Raw genomic sequence first — 19431 nt, 5'->3', positions numbered from 1 at the left:
GGCACTCAGGGATTTTCCTGCCTGACCTGAAGTTTATTATGTCACCAAAAGCACTCATACTTAAAGGGCAATCTAAGTAAATTATTCCTTTGAGCTTTTAAAAGTGCCCTTTAAAAATATAATTTTAGTTGAGGATTAAACTGCGAAATTATTATCCAGTTGGCAAGTAGATAAGTCTGTATGCAGGAAACTATGTCGCAATGTGTTCCTGCAAACAAAACACGTCGAGAAAAGTGATGTGGACTTACTGTACATATTTTATTTAAATTATACTAAATAATACATGCCTCGTCGTTAACTAGACATTTTTCGACGTCATTTTTACACATTTCTTTTGAAAGAAAAAGCGAACACTGCGGTATTTCAACTAAAAAAAAAAATACTCACGTTTCAGTGAATTACACTTACAGCATTGAGCAATAAAAATGTATTTTCCATGTTATTATTTACGGTTATGCGCCGCGCCATGGGACAATGCTGCCGCCTGCTGGCAAAATACCACTATTACACATGGTAAAGATCAGCGAATACTTTTACCTGTTTAGTAATGTAAAGATTTAAGATTTACTCACAAGGGAGCCTTGCTATAATAATAAAAAACGACTCCCCCTTAATAATTTACCCTTAATAATTTGCACACCTTATGAATTCCAAATCTAAATTCTTAATAGAGGTCTTATAATAACATAGTTGCATATTCAATAGCTGCCGCACAGAATTAACTATTTAACATTACTTAGCTAATTTTAAGCCTTTTGTTTAAAAAAAAAAAAAAAAATTAAAAGGACCGAGGGTTCGAAGGAAAGCACCTCGTCCAAAAGCGTCCACTCACTAGCGCCCCCTACTGGCGAGCGAGACCTGCGTTATCACGGAGTTCCCACGTCTGCTTCTCTCTCAGTTTTTGCGTTGTTCATGAATATCATCCACCAGTAGGTATGACTGCGACAAAATGCGTAACTGTTTCGTTTCCTTTGCGTTTTCTATCAGTTCGTTTTAAATGTCGCGCAAACTTCATCAAAATGTCGCTGTCATTGATTTGTAGCCGGTTTTGTACATCACACACTCGACTCGTCGGTGCTCGGTTTTTTATCCTTCTCGCGGCGCCGCCGCCGCACACTGAGCGCCGAAGAACGGAGGAGACGAGGCTGGTTTACTGATGCTTTTTTATGTCGGGGACGGATATTCCGCACCCCCCCGTGACGCATCAGTCTGCGGACGCGGAGCCCCCGCGTGGACGGGACGGAGGGAAACGGACGGGACGGGCAGTCAGTGCGGACAAGATCGGCAAAACCGGAGAGAGGGGACGGACGGGTCGCCGGGACGGACAGACAGAGCGCGGACAGACAGAGGTTCCGGACGGACGGGGTCGCAGCCGGAGCCGCAGCGCATCCCGCGAGTGGTGCGGCGCTCTTCATCCATTCAATCATTCCGCTTCAGATCCACCAGGCGATAAAATACACACCATCGCCAGTGCCTGAAAAAGGCTTTCTGTCATCTCAGCATCTCCCCCCCCCCCCCCAATTTTCACACAGCCGGTTTTAGTTTTTCGAAACACGCGAGATTTGAAGGTAAGTTACATTTGCGCTCACTCGGGTGACACACACACACACACACACACACATATATTTGTGCGATATTTCACTGACGCGGCAGCGCTGGAAAACCGGTCCGGTATCTGTTCCGCGCACTTATTTCTTCTGCTCCACATCATCATGAACTCCGGCGCTGTGCCGCGAAGCGCGGCTCTGCGAAACTGCTTGAATATTATATTTCAGCTATAATTCCGTTATTTACTCTCCGCTTCAGCCCCCGCATAATTGTAGGAAAGATGAATTATTCGCAAACGCGAATGTTTCTTGTTGATTTCAAGTTATCAGTCTTTTCTCGCAACTATATAGTTGGCGAAAGTTCCCTGGGGATATTAGTTAAATAAAACTGCATAATATAAGTTCATCTTTGGTTTCTGATTATAAATAGTGTTTTGTTTCTTTAGAACTAAATGTAAGGGCGTGGAAAATAAGTCAGTAACACCCTTAATGATAATTATAATAAGTTAGGGGAGAGTGCGGTTGAATAATAAGTTTTGTAACTTAAAAAAATTTTTAAATTCCACTTTTTGTACATTGCCTGGTATGAGAGGCACGGTATGTTTTACAAGGCATCAGAATTTCATGTTTCAGCTGCACAGAAAATATGGAACATCACCACCTCAGATCTTAGCATTGGAGAGATTTCTGCTGTTTTCTTTCTATTAAATTAAACGTTTATCCTGTAACCTATACCTTCTATCGTATTTAATATATATATATATCTATATATACACACAAACACAGTATATACATATGTACAGGTTACAGGATAAATGTTTCAGTTAATTAATTCATTGTATTTCATTGGAGGGGGGAGCAACAGGTTTGGCAGATCTGGGGTTCAAGTCCTGCTTGGGGTGCCTTGCAATGGACTGGCGTCCCATCCTGGGTGTGTCCCCTCCCCCTCCAGCCTTGCACCCTGTTTTGCCGGGTTAGGCTATGGTTCACCGCAACCCTGCTTGGGACAAGCAGTTTCAGAGTGTGTGTGTGTGTGTGTGTCTGTCTGTGCGTGCGCGCGCTTCATTGATACTTAATGTTCACTTTCATTGTCAGTATGTACTGCATGTTTTTTTTTTTTTTTTTTTAATAGGGTCAAATATTTAAAAGCCATTCCTTAAAATATTGGCCTTCTGAGTGCAGTCCACTTAAAACTGCTGTTTGAAACATGTTTTCTAGGTGCTTCACTGTGACTGATTTGGTATGTAGGTTAAATAGTTTCAATGGCAAACTGTTCTTATTTCTGGAAGGAAGAAATTTGTCAATGGTAAGAGACACAAATAATTAATTTATTAAGTTATTAAGCCAGTAATGTTAGATAAGGAACTATATGGCACAGTCAGTAAGTTCCATGAATGGCCACTGTGTGATGCTGCTGAGCTCTAATTACTGATATCTTGCAACAACATCACATAGAAAAGCAAACAGGTGAATTATTCTAGTGCTACATAAGCAATCTTACAGTGATTTATCAGTTTATACAGCAGGGTATTCTTACAGGAGCAATTCAGGCCTTCATTACCATGACCCCCCCCCCGTTAATCATTTACAGAATTTGTCCTGTTTTCACCATGCTACCATTGTCATTTGTATCAGCTGTTATAACTAGAGTTTCATTATTCAAAAAGCTGAGGTTGTTCTACACCAGCTTGTTTGCAGACAGAATCCTTGTGAATCCCCCCTAAGACCCCAGTGTGAGCCACTTAACCAGGTCAGCTGACCAAACGTACAATCTGTTGATGCTCCTTTTGTTGTTTGTGCAAGACAACCCCCCCAGACTACTACACTGCCCGAAGCCATTTTGATAATTAACACAATTTGTCCTGCAACAGACCTCCTACCATGTCAATAAATGAAATATAACTTTTTTCCTGACTATATCAAAATACTGTATTTTCTTAAAATACTTTAATTTTATGTAGATATAGGTATGTGGGGGGTACGGTGGTGCAGTGGGTTTGGCCGGGTCCTGCTCTCCGGTGGGTCTGGGGTTCAAGTCCTGCTTGGGGTGCTTTGCGATGGACTGGCGTCCCGTCCTAGGTGTGTCCCCTCCCCCTCCGGCCTTGCGCCCTGTGCTGCCGGACTAGGCTCCAGCTTGCTGTGACCCCGCTCAGGGCAAGCAGTTTCAGACTCTGTGTGTGTGTGTGTGTGTGTGTGTGTGTGTGTGTGTGTGTGTGTGTGTGTATAAGGTATTTGTCAACAATCCTCATTTTTTTCCAACACTGGGTAAGACAAACTGATGTTTTCTCTGCTTCTCATATAGAGATCTAATATGCATTTCATGGTAAAATGTGTAAATTAGATGTTGTCTGTACTATGAAAAGGTAATTATATCACTGTGGATGCTCTTTGTGAATGTTTGTTCTGGTTTTTTTTTTTTTCTTTTGGTTAGTAGCCCACAGCCAATCTCTGTCTCTTTCAGTTAGTGTGAAGATGGTGGTTCCAGGGAGTGGAGCCTTTGTCCAGTCCGTGGACAACGATGGCACGGGGACCGCGTTGGACAGCCCTGGTGCAGCTTGTCAGGTGGAACCGGATGCAAACGAGACAGAACTTGAAGAGGTCCACAAGCTTCAGGAACTGGTGCGGAGGCTTGAGGTCCAGAACCAGGGGAGCCAGGCTTTGTTTGAGGAGGCTAACAGCAACATTGCTACAGCTGTCAACATCAGCAAAACGGCCCTCTCCAAAGGGGTGACAAATACAACAGTAAGACCAGACCGCAACGTGAACCTTATCGGCAGTGACCCGAAACCTTCTCCTGAAAGCAGCAGCAGCAGTGAGGATGGGTCTCATTTCCAGGAGATCGTGGAGAATGAGCAGGAGACAGGGACAAACGAGGAGTTTTGGTTGGCCAGGCATCGTGGTCACTATCTGAACTTCATGTGCGGTAAGGACTCGGAGCACTTCTGTAGCTCAAACCAGAGAAGCCTTCCTCCGAACAGCCCAGGGTCAGAAACGCACAGCGGAGAGGTGGACCAGTCAGCCTTGGATGCCGTGGAGGTCCTGGACCTGGAACAGTGTGATCAGATGGAGGGTGAGGACAGCTGGTAGGTGCAAACAAGTTGATTTTAAAAGATCATCTTTCTGCAATTGTGCCAAATCTGTGCCAGTACCTATTGTGACCTTGTTGCTTTGTTTGTGATCATTCATTGAAAAGCTTGCTAATAGTACTGTGAGGTCCAGGTATGTGAGACAGACAGACCATCATACCTGTTGAATCCCAAGAACACCCTACGGAATTTAAATATGCTGTGTATTTTTACATAGTATACAGTTTGGTTTATTTTTAATAAGGTGTTCTTCTTAACAGTGTGATACAGACAACAAAACGATGTAGCGCAGGTGACACAAAGCGAAAAAAGTATCCAAAAAACAGAGATCGCGGTATGCAAACAGAAACCGAGTAAGACAAGTTGCGGTGGAGGAGAGGAAAACAAAAAAGTCCCCAAAAAAAATATGTGGGGGTCCAGGTGCCAGTGACTGTGCAACTCTCCTGTGCATCAGGGTACAATATAACATTAATATTAATATTAATATTGGGTTTGTAAGCCTCAGCCTTTCAGGTGATGCCTTTACTACATTTAACAATATGTGACCCCTGTATGAGGAGACTGTAGGAGTTTGTAGGAATATTTTGGTTGTTGACTGCAGTCTCACATGAATGTTGCAGCCCAGCTGAATGCAGCTGAAGTAAACAGCAATGAAAGTAACATGTTGTCTCTGGAGTGCTAGAAATTGTTCAAACAGCCACCGGGATAAAGCTGAAGCGTCAAACCATTTTCAGAAATATGTTTCTAATTTCTTCAGTACAGTGCTTGGTGAAACCTAGTGGTCTTTATGTATAAGAGAAACCTGTCCCTTTATAAATTCCTCTAAATATTTCAGTGAATGCTCATGCTTTTACTTCCATAAAAGTCTGTTTTTATCTAGGCCAGGCTGTTTGTGCCTCTACCTGCAACATTTATGCGGGTGGATAGCATTGCCTGTAGTAACTCTGTGTCCTCTACAGTACTGTGCAAAAGTTTTAGGCGCTTGGTTGGGGGAAAAAAGCTGGAAAGTGAGAATGCTTGCAAAAATAATGCTCTTAACTAATAAACTTCCTAAAAAGCTTGGTAACCATCCATCGTCAACAGCCGCTTGTCCCGAGGGGGGTCGCGGCGGGTTTGGCCAGGTCCTGCTCTCTGGCGGGTTTGGGGGTCGAATCCTGCTTGGGGTGCCTTGCGATGGACTGGCGCCCCATCCTGGGTGTGTCCCCCTCCTCCAGCCTTGTGCCCTGTATTGCTGGATTAGGCTCCGGTTCGCCATGACCCCGCTTGGGATGAGAGGTCTCAGACAGTGTGTGTACTTTCATTAACGACATACAAAACCTTACTGTAATACTGTAACTTTTTGCAAAAGGAATGCTTGGAAATCTAAAATATGCTCTTTCCCATTGACACTAATGCAGAAGACATTAAATAACCATCTAAAACAAGTATTTTTGTGAAACATCTAAGTGCTTAATACTTTTGCACAGTACTGTATATCTGCAGTAAAGTACTCTAATGCTTGTTTGCTTGGGGAGTGATCCACCTTTATAGTTAACATTGTGCATTGAAAACATTTTACCTTTGGCATGTAAATCAATTCAGGGCACAGTGATACATCATGTTCTACTGGTTCTCTGATCAAGTGGTCTATCTCACCTAGATTTCTCCTCGGTGCTGCTCCAAAAGTGTCCGCTCTGCAATGTACTGGCAGTGTTGCCGTTGCCAAACGCCTAACCAACAGTACATCGGTAAATTGGTGTGGACCCTACAGTAGGGACCTGGGTTCGAGCCCCCCCGTGCAAAAAAATCCATTTTCAAATAGCTTTTCCTATGCTCCCCCGTGTGGGTAAAATAACTGTGGTTGTAGTGGAACCTGCAGTCCGTTACACCTACAGGGCTGTGTATCACCATCTAAAAAGTCTCATGTGCTTCAGTGAACCTCTGGTGTGGTGTTGCAGCTAATGATGTGCTGTTCCTTCATACCTGGCCATGGGGAGAGCATTGCAAATACATTTTCATACCAATGTGCCTCAGGTGGTCTTGCTGCGGTCGTATGCGGTTTGTCATGGCTTTGCTGAGAACAGATGCTGCTCTGTGCTCTTGGGTACAAAATGGAAATGTGCAGTCAGTGTTATTGATCACTGGTTCGCATGAGCAAATATCCTTATTGTGCTGAGCGCAGAGGTTTTCCAGTGTAAAATTATCCTACATACCCAGTGCAGGAAAATCCTTTTGAAATACTCTTGAGTATTAAAAAGACAACATATAGTATGGACTGAACTTACAGCATTTACTGCATTATTTAATGTACATATTTTATTGTTAATTGTTTGATTGACACTTTAAAAAAAATCACATTCACTATAATATAACCCAAGTTTCTCGCAATGCTGTTTTTTACATTTATTAGCACTGCTGACCACCTGACGTCTTTGGAGCTGTGAAGCCTGGCGTGGGCCAACTACACCCAGTGAAGTACTTATCCCCTGTTGTCAAGACCACGGGATTTTTAAACCTCCCTCCATCAGGACCCTCACTTGGGGGTTTGGGGACATTTGCATACACATCATCTGAACTGCTTGTCCCATAGAGGGTTACGAGGAGCTGGAGCCCAACCCAGCAACACAGGGCATAAGGCTGGAGGGGGAGGGGACACACCCAGGACAGGACACCAGTCCATCACAAAGCACCCCAAGCAGGACTCAAACCCCAGACCCACCAGAGAGCAGGACCAGGTCCAACCCACTGCGCCACCACCCCTTGGGGAGGTTTAGCTATCCAAAAAAATTAATGTGAAACTTGCAGTCCTATGGGCATGTTCTCCCCCATGCTGGATCTTTATGAGTTATGAGCTTCCCATCCAACATTTTATTACAGAGTTCAAAGCACAATATTGCACAGAAATGTCAAAAATAAATTAGAATTTTTAATATGCAGTAATTAGAAGACAAAGTGGTACCTACTGTATGTTCAAGTGGGTCTTGTGCTTTCCTGGATCACTCTGGTGGGCTGGAGTGAAAGGAGGTGTTAATCTTTGACACGGCACAATGTGAAACGACCATTTTTTATCAGGTTACTTTCAAAATGTATCTTTAGCCCCACAATGTCCCAAAATGATTAATAGGATATCAGATATAAACCTGTATTTCACAAATGCTCACAGCTTTTCCACAAGGAGATTTTGTTACTCAATGAGAACGCTATAATTTTATTATTTATATATTGATATAATTTGTTACTGCTGTACTCTGGCACCATGTGGGAAACCAGGCTCTGGAAGGTGATTTTCATTTCTTGTTGTTGGGAGAAGTGAAGGAATAGGTGATCATCGCAGTCCCCAGGTTACGAACGTCCGACTTACCTTCAGCTCGTAGTTACAAACCACCCCCATACTGAACGGAAGTAAATTTTTTTGTCACCCTTAAGGAACAATCAAATAAAAACTTCATAATTAAGCCTATTATATTCAAATTTCGAGTTACTTACAATGATTCGTAATAATGAACGGGCGCTACTTTGCGACCCGTGCATCCGAACATTGCACGTCTACGGCGGCTTGTGGGCTCGTGGGCCCGCGGTAGGACAGTTTTCCTTCTTTTCAGTCGGACCACCTTGCTGTTAAGAGTGTCTCGTGTGTTACTGTATTTGGCTTTAATTTTTTTTGTTTTTACCCTTCTAACCATGGCACCAAAGCATAAATGTGGCCTAAGTGAGGGTGATGGATCAAAGAAAGGGAAAACGATCACGAGTGAAACTAAAGTGGAAATAATAAGGCGACTGGAAAAAGGTGACATGCCAACGAACATTGGAAAAGCGAGCATTAAAGTTGGGAGAAGTGAAGAAAAAGATGATCATCGCAGTTCTGGAGATACACGCAGTCCCCAGCTTCCGAATTATAAAACACTTCTCAACTCCTTCCCAGTTGTGGAATCTCATTCCAGACACAAACCCCCCCCTCCGCGTTCTCAAACCTCCCTCGCTTTGCTCTTCCAAGTCCTGTCCCTCATCCTTCCCCAGTCCCGTTCCACGTCTCTTTGATAACGACCGCCTGCCTTGTCCCTCAACCACGACTTCGGATCCTCGCCTCGTTTCAGTTCGCCGATCGACCGACCATTCGCCTGTCCCCGACCACGAGAACACGTCTAGTCCTTTGATTCTGAGTAAACGATCCTGCGCTTGGGTCCAGCCTCATCCGTGTCCTCTGTTCATCATGACAGTAGTAACATTTATTATTATCTCTTTCTATCCTTCTCTCTATTATAAATATGGTAGTTAAATTTATTATTATTATTATTATTATTGTAGGTTATGTTAAACATGTTTTAGTGTGTCCGGAAGTGTTTCTTTAATATTTTTTTTTATGCATAGAAAGGTATACGAGATACTAAGACAAACATTTGACAAACTGACATTAGATACCCACCATACCTAACTGTTCCTACTTACGTCAAAATCCGACTTAAAGACAGACTGAGGAACGGAACTCGTTCGTAATCTGGGGACTGCCTGTAATTCGGTCGTAGACATTGGCTTGGGGAGTTCCAGTGAAGAAACCTTTGGCCTGCACATCATCTACAGGTCATCTTTGGATATTAATATATTATGATGGCTTATCACAGAGTAACTTATGAACTGGAGAGAGAAAAATTTTTATGTGGTGCTGATTTTTGCCCTTCTTCAGCTTCCTTACCTGAAGTAGCCGTTAGATGTTTGAATAGTATGCCACCTTAATTTTTTTTATAGTTATAAAGTATTTTCTAATGAAAATGTTGTTTGAAACTTCTAAAAGTGGCACATTAGTTGTGAAAGGAGGTAAAAAAAGAAAAACCTGAAGTAACTGAAAAAACAAGGAGGGTTCATTATTTTCATCGTTTCAAAACACTTTTGCAGGAGGACTGCAGCTCTCAAGACCGAAGTTGATGACGCTAGACTCGGAAGTTGCGATAGCCTGGCTACTGAACGGCTCTCTCCTCCTCGTTTGCCCACAGGCTGTACGTGTCTCCAAAGAAACGAGTGGCAGCTGATGAAGGTCCAGAGTCTCCTCTGAAATGGTGTCGCCAAGTGCTGGATCATCCCAGCCCGGAAACCGAGGCTGCCTGTCGCACGCTCCTCAACCGCCTAGACCAGGGTATGCCAAGGTGGTCCTGTAGCCCCCACCGCATCCACCTCATTCCAGCACAGGAGCGTCCTTCTGAACTGGGCCAAAAGCCACTGCAGATTCATTCTTGCCGTGTCCGAGTGCAGGATGGCAGAAGAGATGAGAGCAGTGACTCTTGATGAGCGACAAGAAGGGTCAAGGGTTCAAATTCTGGACAGCAAACTGCATTAGTTGTCTTATGAAGTCATTGGGAATGACTACTCCCTGAGGAAATGAAAAAAAAAACGCAGTGGGTTTGAGGACACTGAGTTCTCACATGCCTTTAAAATACTGTAGCAAATTTTTGACTTTAAAAGTCATGAGCACTTAAAGATAAAGAGAAAAAATAAAGAGAAAAGGCAAAGGTTTTTGGTTAAAGTCAAGCTGTAGACTGGATGTTGGAGGGAGAACTATTACATATTGTATTTCTTTGAGTTTGAAATGACACGTTCATTAGTATGGATTATTAGCGGTTTGCTTGTCGCACCTTAAGTCTTATGTTCTTCTTGTTGTCTTATGTTCTTCTCGTCGAGAGTTGTTACAGCTGTGGGGGAAAATACGAAAATTCGAAATCAACCATGCTTGGCATAACATTTTGATTAGGCTGTGGTCCTCACTCAGACAGTCACTTCTTTAATATATTAGCTGTCAGATTTATAGAATTTTTATTTCACCTCCAAAAAACTGGGCCAGAAGAATTTTTCCAACGTGTAGAGAGACAAAGGCAGAAAATAATGAAAATCAATCCAAAGTCAATAACGTCTTGTCCCAAGCAGGGTCTTGGTGAATCAAAGCCTATCCTAGAAGCACTGGGGGGATCCACCCTGGATGGACTATAGTCACTCACCTAGACTGTAGTCATTCACACACCAAAGCCCATTTAGTGTCAACAGTTCACCTGAACTTCATGTCTTTGGACTGTAGGAGGAAACCCACAGGGGGAGTATGCAGCTTGCACACAGACTGCGTGGGGATCGAACTCATGTCATCTCGCACCAACCAAGTGCTGTGAGGTGGCAGCACTAGAAAATAATAGAAATTATTCTAATAATACACTGCTGTAGAGCTTTTGTTTGAGTAATTCAATTGCACACAGTGAAAAACTCATCCTATTCTCTCCCCAATCAGTAAAAACACTGCAGTCATTTATTTACTGCTGGAATTGGCAGGTGCTCTTTGCTTCCGGAAAAAGTGCTGTGTGGACAGCGCTGCCCCAGATACGTTTCCAGCAGCTTCACTATGTCAAAAAGCTGCCTGCTCAAGTTAGTCCCACAAATGCATTATTCATCCTGAAGTCTGCTTAGATTCTCCCAAATCCCTAAGTGCAGTGATGCAGCTAGTCAAGCCTATTGTTCAGATGACCTCATCTGGCAGTTGGGACTGCCTCGTTCTAGCATCCCTGATGATAATTCCTAGTAACAGTTGGACTGAAATGTTTAGGTTAAATAACTGTGTGTGCTGAGTTTCCCTGTTTTACACTTTGTATGTCAGAAACAATAACTCTTATGTCCCGGCGATGGTACTTCGGTACAGTGTTATTTTGCATTCGGTGTATGTCTAAAACACGGGCAAGGAGATTTACTGTGCAAATAATTACTTTAAAAAAGCAACTGAGAATTAAAATGAAAACAGGCATGAGAGCTATAGCTGACAGTTCTGTAAGTGAACTATTCATTTATAACGTTGGATGCCTGAGGCTGTTGGTCTTCCCTGTTGTTTTCTTCAGCCAACCGATGGAGAAATACCTATGGCATGTCCTCTCAAAGCTTCCATGGAGTTACCCCAGAGCCAAGCTCATCAACCGCAGTGTCGCTCTCTCCTAGTTACCAGAAACCAACCAGCAAAACAGTACTAACCAGTAGCAGCCCAGGTATGGCCCGGCAGTAACATTTACATTACATTTACGTTTATTCGTATACCAGAGCAGGAAGGAACATACCAGTCAGAGTAAACAAAAGTGCTTTTCACAGCAGGTGAAACATCATCCATCCTCCATCCTCAAAGTACTGTACATTGTGCTTATTGCATACCACTGTTTTGCCTGTGCATATTGCTTGAATGGTTGCCTATAGAAGGGAAAGTAGATACAAGGGTGACCATGACATTATGTAATGCCAGATTGAATAGAGCAGTTAGGAGATCAGGAGAGAAGTATGTCTGAAAGAGATGTGTTTTGAGACCCTTCTTGAATATTAGTGTTTTTGAGAGAGAGCAGAAGCTCTTTGTCTGTCTGCTTTCACATCTGCAAGCTGTTTCTGAGGCTCTCAGTAACCTGCCCTATAAACACACACACACACACACACAGTCCAAAACCACTTGTCACAAGCACGGTCGCGGCACACTGGAGCCAAACCTGGCAGCACAGGGAGGGGATACACCAAGGACAGGACACCAATCTTTCGCAAATCACCCCAAATAGAACTCGAACCCCAAACCGACCAGAGTGCAGACCATGCCCCCTGCCCTATAGACACACATACACATTGACTGAAACCACTTGTCCCATCTGGGGTCACGGCGAGCCAGAGTTTAACCCGGCAACACAGGGCATAAGGCCAGAGAGGGAAGGGACACACCCAGGACGGGACACCAGTCCATCGCAAGGCACCCCAAGCGGGACTCGAACCCCAGACACACCAGAGAGCAGGCACAGGCCAAATCAGCTGTGCCGCCGCACCCCCTCTGCCCTGTAGACAGGTATTATCAAAAATAACCTAATATTCTGCTTTGACTCAATTGACGTTTTCCTGCATTGACTAAGAATGACTAACAAAGAATGACCTGTCAACTCACAGTGATCACATGCCTCGTTGAGTGTCTGAAAATGTTCCAGAATTGAACGGCCCAGGAGCCGTTCTGTTTCTGCCTTTCTGTGAGCTTCGAGGATTTCCTTCAAGGATATTCAAACAGCCTTTCAGTAAAAATCTGCTTCTAAAATAAAAACCCAGAGCTAAGTTGTCAGGGCCTTGAGAAGCTGGAAATGTTGTTTTGTATGTGTGATTGCAGGTTACTTGGGTGTACGCTCTGCCCTGAGTTCACAGTCCTCCATAGACAGTGAGCTGAGCACCTCAGATGACTCAATCTCTTTGGGGTACAAGCTGCAGGACCTTACCGATGTGCAAATAATGGCACGACTTCAGGAGGAGAGTAAGTACAAAGTCACCTGTTATCCCACGAAGGTGCCGTGAAGTCACTGCACAAAATCCTAAAGAAAACTGGAAGGTATCGGTCAGTAGTGACATTGTAGCTGTGTGGCTTGACATTCGTTGAACGCCACACCTGAGGGTCGCTGAAGCATGAGACTTTTTGGATGGCGATACCATCAAAACACCGGAGAGCCTATTTTCATTGGGGAGTTTTATTTGAATCCTTGGTTCATCCTGCTTGAAGCCTGCTGAGACAAAGGTCAGTGTACATGGATGTAATTATTGAACGGAACTGGTTACACAATGAAGGCATTTATGTGATCACAATGCTAAAGCTGAGGGATATACACTCATCCGTCACGAAAGGGGGTCCTGTACCATGAAAAACCACTACAAGAGTGAGTTTGCATGTTCTCCCTGTGTCTGCATGGGTTTCCTTCGGGTGCTCTGATTTCCTCCTACAGTCAGAAGACATACTGTTCCAACCATAGTGTGTAAGTGACAGAGTGTGTTCTACTGATGTATGGATGAGTGACCCAGTGTAAGTAGTGTCTCTAGCAGTGTAAGTCACCGCGGCGAATAAGGTGTGTGGGCTGGTAACACTACATAGAGTTCATTGGAAGTCACTTTGGAGAAAAGCATCTGCTAAGTAAATAAATGTAATGCAAATGTAAATAACGGTTTATGGAAATATTTACCATTTTCCAAGAAAGGGTTCAACTCAAGACACACCCTGTTGATGCAGTGCACACAGCCTGTGGCTGTTTCAGTGTAGAAACGCAACTCTCATGTAGTTTTCAGTTGTAGAGGTCTCCTGCTATAGCACTGGCCTTATGCGTGCAGGCCTTCGGCAGGACTATGCCTCCAGTTCTGCATCCGCGTCGCGCCGCAGCTCCACTGCCTCCCTGCAGTCCCTACGCCGTGGAACCTACAGCGACCAGGAGTTTGATGCCTGCGGCCTGGAAGCGGAGGATGAGGACAAAGACTGCCACTCGCTGCCTCGCCGTCTATATGGCTACTCATCGTCCAAGGGTGATTCGCCACATCGCCAGTCCCCCAGCTCCTTGGCAGACTACCGCCGGTTTGGTGGTCGTATGTCCCGCATCGCCCGTCGCTCTGTGCAAGGACCAAGTCCGGAGCTGCTGAAGTTTGCGAAGAGGGAAGGTATGCAAAGGACCACGCTTGACACAAATCGTATTCCACTCCATCTACCCTTTCAGCTGTTAACTGGAAACGATACTGTATGGAATAATTAAAATCTCAGCCCAAACACAAAGGCATAAGGAAGCAATATGTAAAGTTATTCTAAGAAATTTGTTGAAATTTTCCAGTTATTCTAATTAGTTGATGCACTGCACGCTGGTTGCTCAAACAAGGAGAACCATCGAGTCCTCCTCTCCTTAAAAACGTGAGAAAGTGCCATGACCGGCCTAAATGATGCACTGACATCCCATATGAGGACGCTCAGAAGATGACATTATCTCAAAATTTGGGGGGAAAAAAAAAAAAAACTGCCAGTAAATAGCTGAAACCCAGGTGTAAAGTGCTCAAATAAGAATATGACCTAGGCTGACAGTGTCGCTTGTGTGGTTCCAGAGAAACTGAGACGCAGCATGCCCGACCTGGCCCCCCGCACCAGCCTACGCACCCTGGAGGCTCTGAGAAGCAGTCGCAGCATGGAGACCAACATGCAAGGTCCTTCCAGCCTTATGTCCAACTTGCCCTGCTCCACTATAGGTCTGTACCCCACAACACCTGACGCCCTACCAACATACATAAAGTTATATATTTATGCTCTCTAACACCGTAGGTCCAAACCCCACCATAGTGTTCCTGTAGCTTTACATACCTCCACCTGAATGTATTCCTGTTTTACTGCTGTCTTGGTGTCTCCGTGCCTACTGCCATACACACCTCCACCGCAGTGTCTTTCGTAACTGGTTTGTACCTTACTGGTCCAGCCTCGCCCACTGTAGCCACTCCTCTCTTAACCCACCAGTGTGTTTTTGACATTTTCATCATAAAAATAAGAGATTGAATACAATTATAGAGCACTGACCTGTAATGCTTGTTGTATGAATGTAAGAACATGATGACAACCGTCTAATGTTGACCGTTTCAAAGCAGTTGCGCATGGTATGATGAAATACGCTATAAATTATTCTCTTTGAGCTTCCACACCTCTAAAGACTAGCAGAAGGAACAAGGAGAAAGCAGGAGAGAGAAGCCGGTTGATATGGATAAAATGCACTGTTGCCTTTTATCTGAACATTAAAAATAAACCAAAATTTTAGGTCACCATCCTTACCGGTAAATAGAGTGTTTTCCCCAGCATTCATCAAACATGGCAGGATTGCAGTGTTTACACTGTATAACTCGAGTTTTTTTTTTTTTTTTTTTTTTTTTTTTCAAAAGCAAAAATAACAAAGTTGAATAACGGATGAGTCCCATCTTGTCTTCTTGCTCAACGGTACACGAAAGGTAGTAGCTTATATTGAATTTACAATTACCCCACGCCAGCTCAAAAGTCTAAGAGATATTCTAGGTAAGTTTGCAGTTCATGGTTTACTGCTATTCTTGAACAATGAAAAAAGCCAAAGCATTCGTTTTAGATTACATCACAAAAAACCTAATAACATATCAGTCTAGCTGTCTATATCGGGCACAGTCAGACCTATTTTCTTCCTGCTAACTTCAGTTTCGCATACAATGAAAGGGAAGGGTAAATGTTCTGCCCAAATTTGATCTTCCCCTAGATAATAAGACTGCAAACAAGATGAAGTTCCTTGTGTCAGACATTTTTCTCTTGATGTATTGGGTGTCATTCATCACTCCATTGGTTCCTGGTTTTTCTTCACCAAAGAGAACCTGGATATTGATCTTTCATCAGTATGGTATATTGTACATTTAAAGAGTGCTTTACAAAGCCAGACAGTGATTAGTGAAGGATTAGGAAGTTCTCATTTGGCATACATTCAAGAAAATCTCATCTGAGACATAGATAGAAAAAGTCACTGTCCATAGTCCAAACATACCTAAAAATCACTTCAAATAATATTTCAGATTCTATTTATGAGATAAATCTGTCTTTCTCTGATTTATTTTTGATTTACCATCATGTAATCTTTTTTTTTTTTTTTGCTCTCTAGGAGTAAAATATCTCAGCTTCTCAGTTTTAATAACTTGATCCACTTGTCTTCAGTAATTTATTTTGAGAAAATCAAGTAAACATTCGTATATAGAGCAAACCAATGTGTTATAGAATGCCCTGAGCATTTTAAGTGCAATTTTCTGCATTCTCAATCCCCATTCAGTTCAATTTGGTGTTGATTCTGTCTTTCTTCCACTGTTGTCCTCAGTAAAAGCATCTAATTTCTCCAGGCAGCCAGTCGCTCCTCTCGCTTCATGCCCCTGTGATGAGGTCCATGTCAGGCGTGCTTCAGCCTCATAGGAGACCCTCCACTTCAACTGGGGCCTCCTCTGTTAACATGCAGAGGGTCCAGCCTCTGGGCCATTCTCGCAGCAGGGCTTTCTCTACAGACAGGGCTACGGCAGCAGAGGGCAAATCAACTCTGGAGCATCTTCACTCCTCCCAGGTGGGGGCAGGATCATTTCACCGTGCCAGACGGGTCCAGCCAGTCAGGAGGTAAAGCACTAAACACAGAACCATGTGACAACATTATTTGTACTTTTAACACTTTATACAGAATTTGAGTTTGTTCAGTGGCATAAAAGTAATGTGTTGAAAGGCCTGCAAAGAGTACCATATATTACTGTGTTCTGTTTGAATTCTTCAGCAGTATTTTATTTTGTAATCACTGAGCCACAAGCCGAAGGTCTTACAGGTGACAATTTTCAGCATTAGTCAAATGTTTTCCACAGTGAATGTTAGCGGATCTTCAACCAAAATGTAGAAAGGGAACCTGAACAAAGAAGTATTTAGTGCCTCTTATTGCTTCCTTGATCTCAGTAATAAGATCCTGCCTTGGTTCTCTATTATGGATCCAATTTTTGTCCAGTGACTTTTTTTTTTTTTTTTTTTTTTTTTTTTTTACAGTGGAGCTATGCTAACCTTAGTAGAGGTGGATTTTGTTATATGTTTCCATGTTATTTTCTGGGCAATTTCACATCTTGCTCTAGTTGAGATTTTAACAGAACAGCCACTTTATGGGAAAGTCACTGTTGTCCCAGACTTACTTCATTTGGCTCTCACTGTGAGTCAGTAGAGCCCCAGAGCCTTAATCATATCTTTCTAACCCTCTCTAGAGTGGTCAACATCAACACTGTGCATCTACAAGTTTTCAGGAACTTCTTCTCATTATTACATTTATTCATCTAGCTGACATTTTTCTCCAAAGTAACTTACAGTGTTAAGGTACCTACAACTGTTAACCCATTTATACATCTAAGTAACTTGGTGTAAGTACCTTACTCACAGATACTGCAGCAGTAGGGGAGATTTAAACCAGCAACCTTCAGATCCAAAGTCAGCAGAGCTACCCCTGCGCTATCAGCTGCTCTGCTGCATTGCGTGATCCTCATGCATCATTGCAAGACACGCCTATATTCTGGTCACCATCAACTTTACTTTGATGGTTGATGTCAAAGTTAGATTTATTTTGAACAAGGCTAACATAAATCTGGCCTCATTATTAGCCGCATTATTCATACAGCTTACTCTTATGTTGTATTTATAGCAACATAAACTTATTCAATTTATCGATTACCCAAAAAAGAATCAATAAATTTTAATGACTACCATATTCACTTTGAAAAATGTGCAAAGTTGGAAATGTCTATCCATTTACACCTTCAAGGCCATGATGGAAATGCAGTTTAATTTATTTATCCTACATTAAATGTCTGGAAAACACCTCAAAGTACTTTTGGATGTAAGGAATGTTGAGAGGAAAGTATTGTGTATCTATACGTAATGATGCGTGGTTTTTTAAAGACTTTTAGGACTTTTCTAACAAGGTGTAGAAAAAATGATGGTACAGAATGCAGTTTGTTGTGTCTTCTTTCTCAGCACAAACACGTGGGGTCTGCAGTCATTTTTAGTGATTACTGAATTTAAGTTATAATGAAATCAGTTCCTATAACTGCAACTTCATAGCTTTTTAAACAAGGCTGCAAATAAAATTCTGCCAACTTTCCCTGTTTTCTTTTATATTGCCAGGTCACTGGGGTTAACAAAACCATGCAGCCCTTTTGCTGATGAGTCATGGAAGGAAGGATGTTACTGAAGCTCCGTATTCCTTGACCCCTGAATCCCCAATACTCAGCATATCACCACCAACAAACAGCCTTGTGACAGTATCTGCCCAGCAAACTGGGATGCTGACTGCACTGCAACCGGCCAAGGACAGCCTGCACTTTGACAGAACCTAAATTGCACGAACACTGCCCAGGGCTCAGGAAGATGCTGCACACCATGTATCATAATAAGGCAGACACTTCACAGATGGACCTCTGTCTTTATTTTAATTGTGATGGTAGGTGTGTTTATATGTATTCTGTCAAGACACTGGATTAGTGTGGACAGTAATTTTAAAGATAAACATTACTTTGTTTCCTCCGTAATGGGTATCGTGTCATCACTAGTTTGGTTATTGTGCTTTCCCTTCATTTGCATACTGTATGCAACTCAAAAATAACCCTCCTCATCTTTCAAGAGCAAAGTTTAGCTGCAGCACCATGTAGGAAATTGGGAACAATAACACAATATTAGTTTTGGTCTTTTGTCGTGGATGCCTGACTTGATCATGGATTAAGATATTAAGCAATAAGCGTACTTAAAGAACTATGCACTAAAGTTTTGTACTCGGATGTGCTATCTTGCAAAGCTGATATTAATTTGGATACATATGTTTTACGCTGTAGCTTACAGTTAGTGGAAATAACTGCTACGTTACAATTGGGATCACAAAATTCTATTAAATGTTCATTATATTATGTTTTATTAGCGTGGTGCATTTTTTCACCAAACTTAAAAGGACTCGATTAAAACTTGTTTGCTTAAACAACATCTACTGTATCCAAAACTACTGAATACTGGGTGTTAAGTGCAACCAAGTTGTCACTGACTCTTGGCAATCAGTGTCTCCCGAATGTTCTGTCCTCCACTTGTGTCCTTAGTGCTCAAAGAGGTGTGTCCACTGCCACTGTGATTGAGGCAATCCGGTTACTCGCTGCTTGTCCTTGTCTGCTTTTTTCTTCAACTTTCCCAAACATTACAGCCCTTTGGAGAGAGTTTGACCTTTGCATATGTCCAAAGACAACATCTCCAGTCTCATCATGAGAATACTGTTCTCATTTAATTCCATGTCCATCTGAAGCAATGAGGGCACATGGTCACTGTGAATGAGGCAGAGGGAACACTGTCACTGTGAGTGAAGTAATGAGGAAACACTTGTCACTGGGAGTGAGGCTATGAGGGAACACTGCCACTGATGCCACTGTGAGCAAAGTAATGAGGGAACACGGTCGCTGATGCCACTGTGAGTGAAGCAATGAGGGAACACTGACTGTGAGTG

General features: G+C 42.9%; 1 protein-coding gene across 2 annotated transcripts; it reads left to right on the top strand.

Moving 5' to 3' along the window:
- The first annotated feature begins 1536 nt into the window (after positions 1-1536).
- Positions 1537-18733, top strand: LOC108934236 (SLAIN motif-containing protein-like). 2 transcript variants are annotated; one of them, XM_018751800.2, is made up of 10 exons: positions 1537-1568; positions 4009-4289; positions 4383-4630; positions 9601-9740; positions 11476-11619; positions 12756-12896; positions 13739-14059; positions 14492-14632; positions 16277-16541; positions 18075-18733. In XM_018751800.2, the coding sequence occupies exons 2-10, from the start codon at positions 4020-4022 to the stop codon at positions 18139-18141; spliced, it is 1737 nt and encodes a 578-aa protein (XP_018607316.2). In that variant the 5' UTR covers positions 1537-1568; positions 4009-4019; the 3' UTR covers positions 18142-18733. The 2 variants fall into 2 exon arrangements, with proteins under 2 accessions (XP_018607316.2, XP_018607315.2); XM_018751799.2 differs by having other exon boundaries at positions 4009-4630.
- The last annotated feature ends 698 nt before the right edge of the window (positions 18734-19431 follow it).

Source organism: Scleropages formosus, chromosome 4 (genome assembly GCF_900964775.1).
Source record: "Scleropages formosus chromosome 4, fSclFor1.1, whole genome shotgun sequence".
NCBI classification, from domain to species: domain Eukaryota; kingdom Metazoa; phylum Chordata; class Actinopteri; order Osteoglossiformes; family Osteoglossidae; genus Scleropages; species Scleropages formosus.
This window is presented reverse-complemented; position numbering and strand designations above follow the sequence as displayed.

Bases quoted from the DNA above. Each gene is read 5' to 3' on its own strand.
- LOC108934236 (XM_018751799.2), top strand. From the start codon at position 4,020: ATGGTGGTTCCAGGGAGTGGAGCCTTTGTCCAGTCCGTGGACAACGAT. The intron at 11,620-12,755 runs GTATGGCCCGGC...GTGTGATTGCAG, and splicing joins ACTAACCAGTAGCAGCCCAG to GTTACTTGGGTGTACGCTCT. The intron at 14,060-14,491 runs GTATGCAAAGGA...GTGTGGTTCCAG, and splicing joins GAAGTTTGCGAAGAGGGAAG to AGAAACTGAGACGCAGCATG.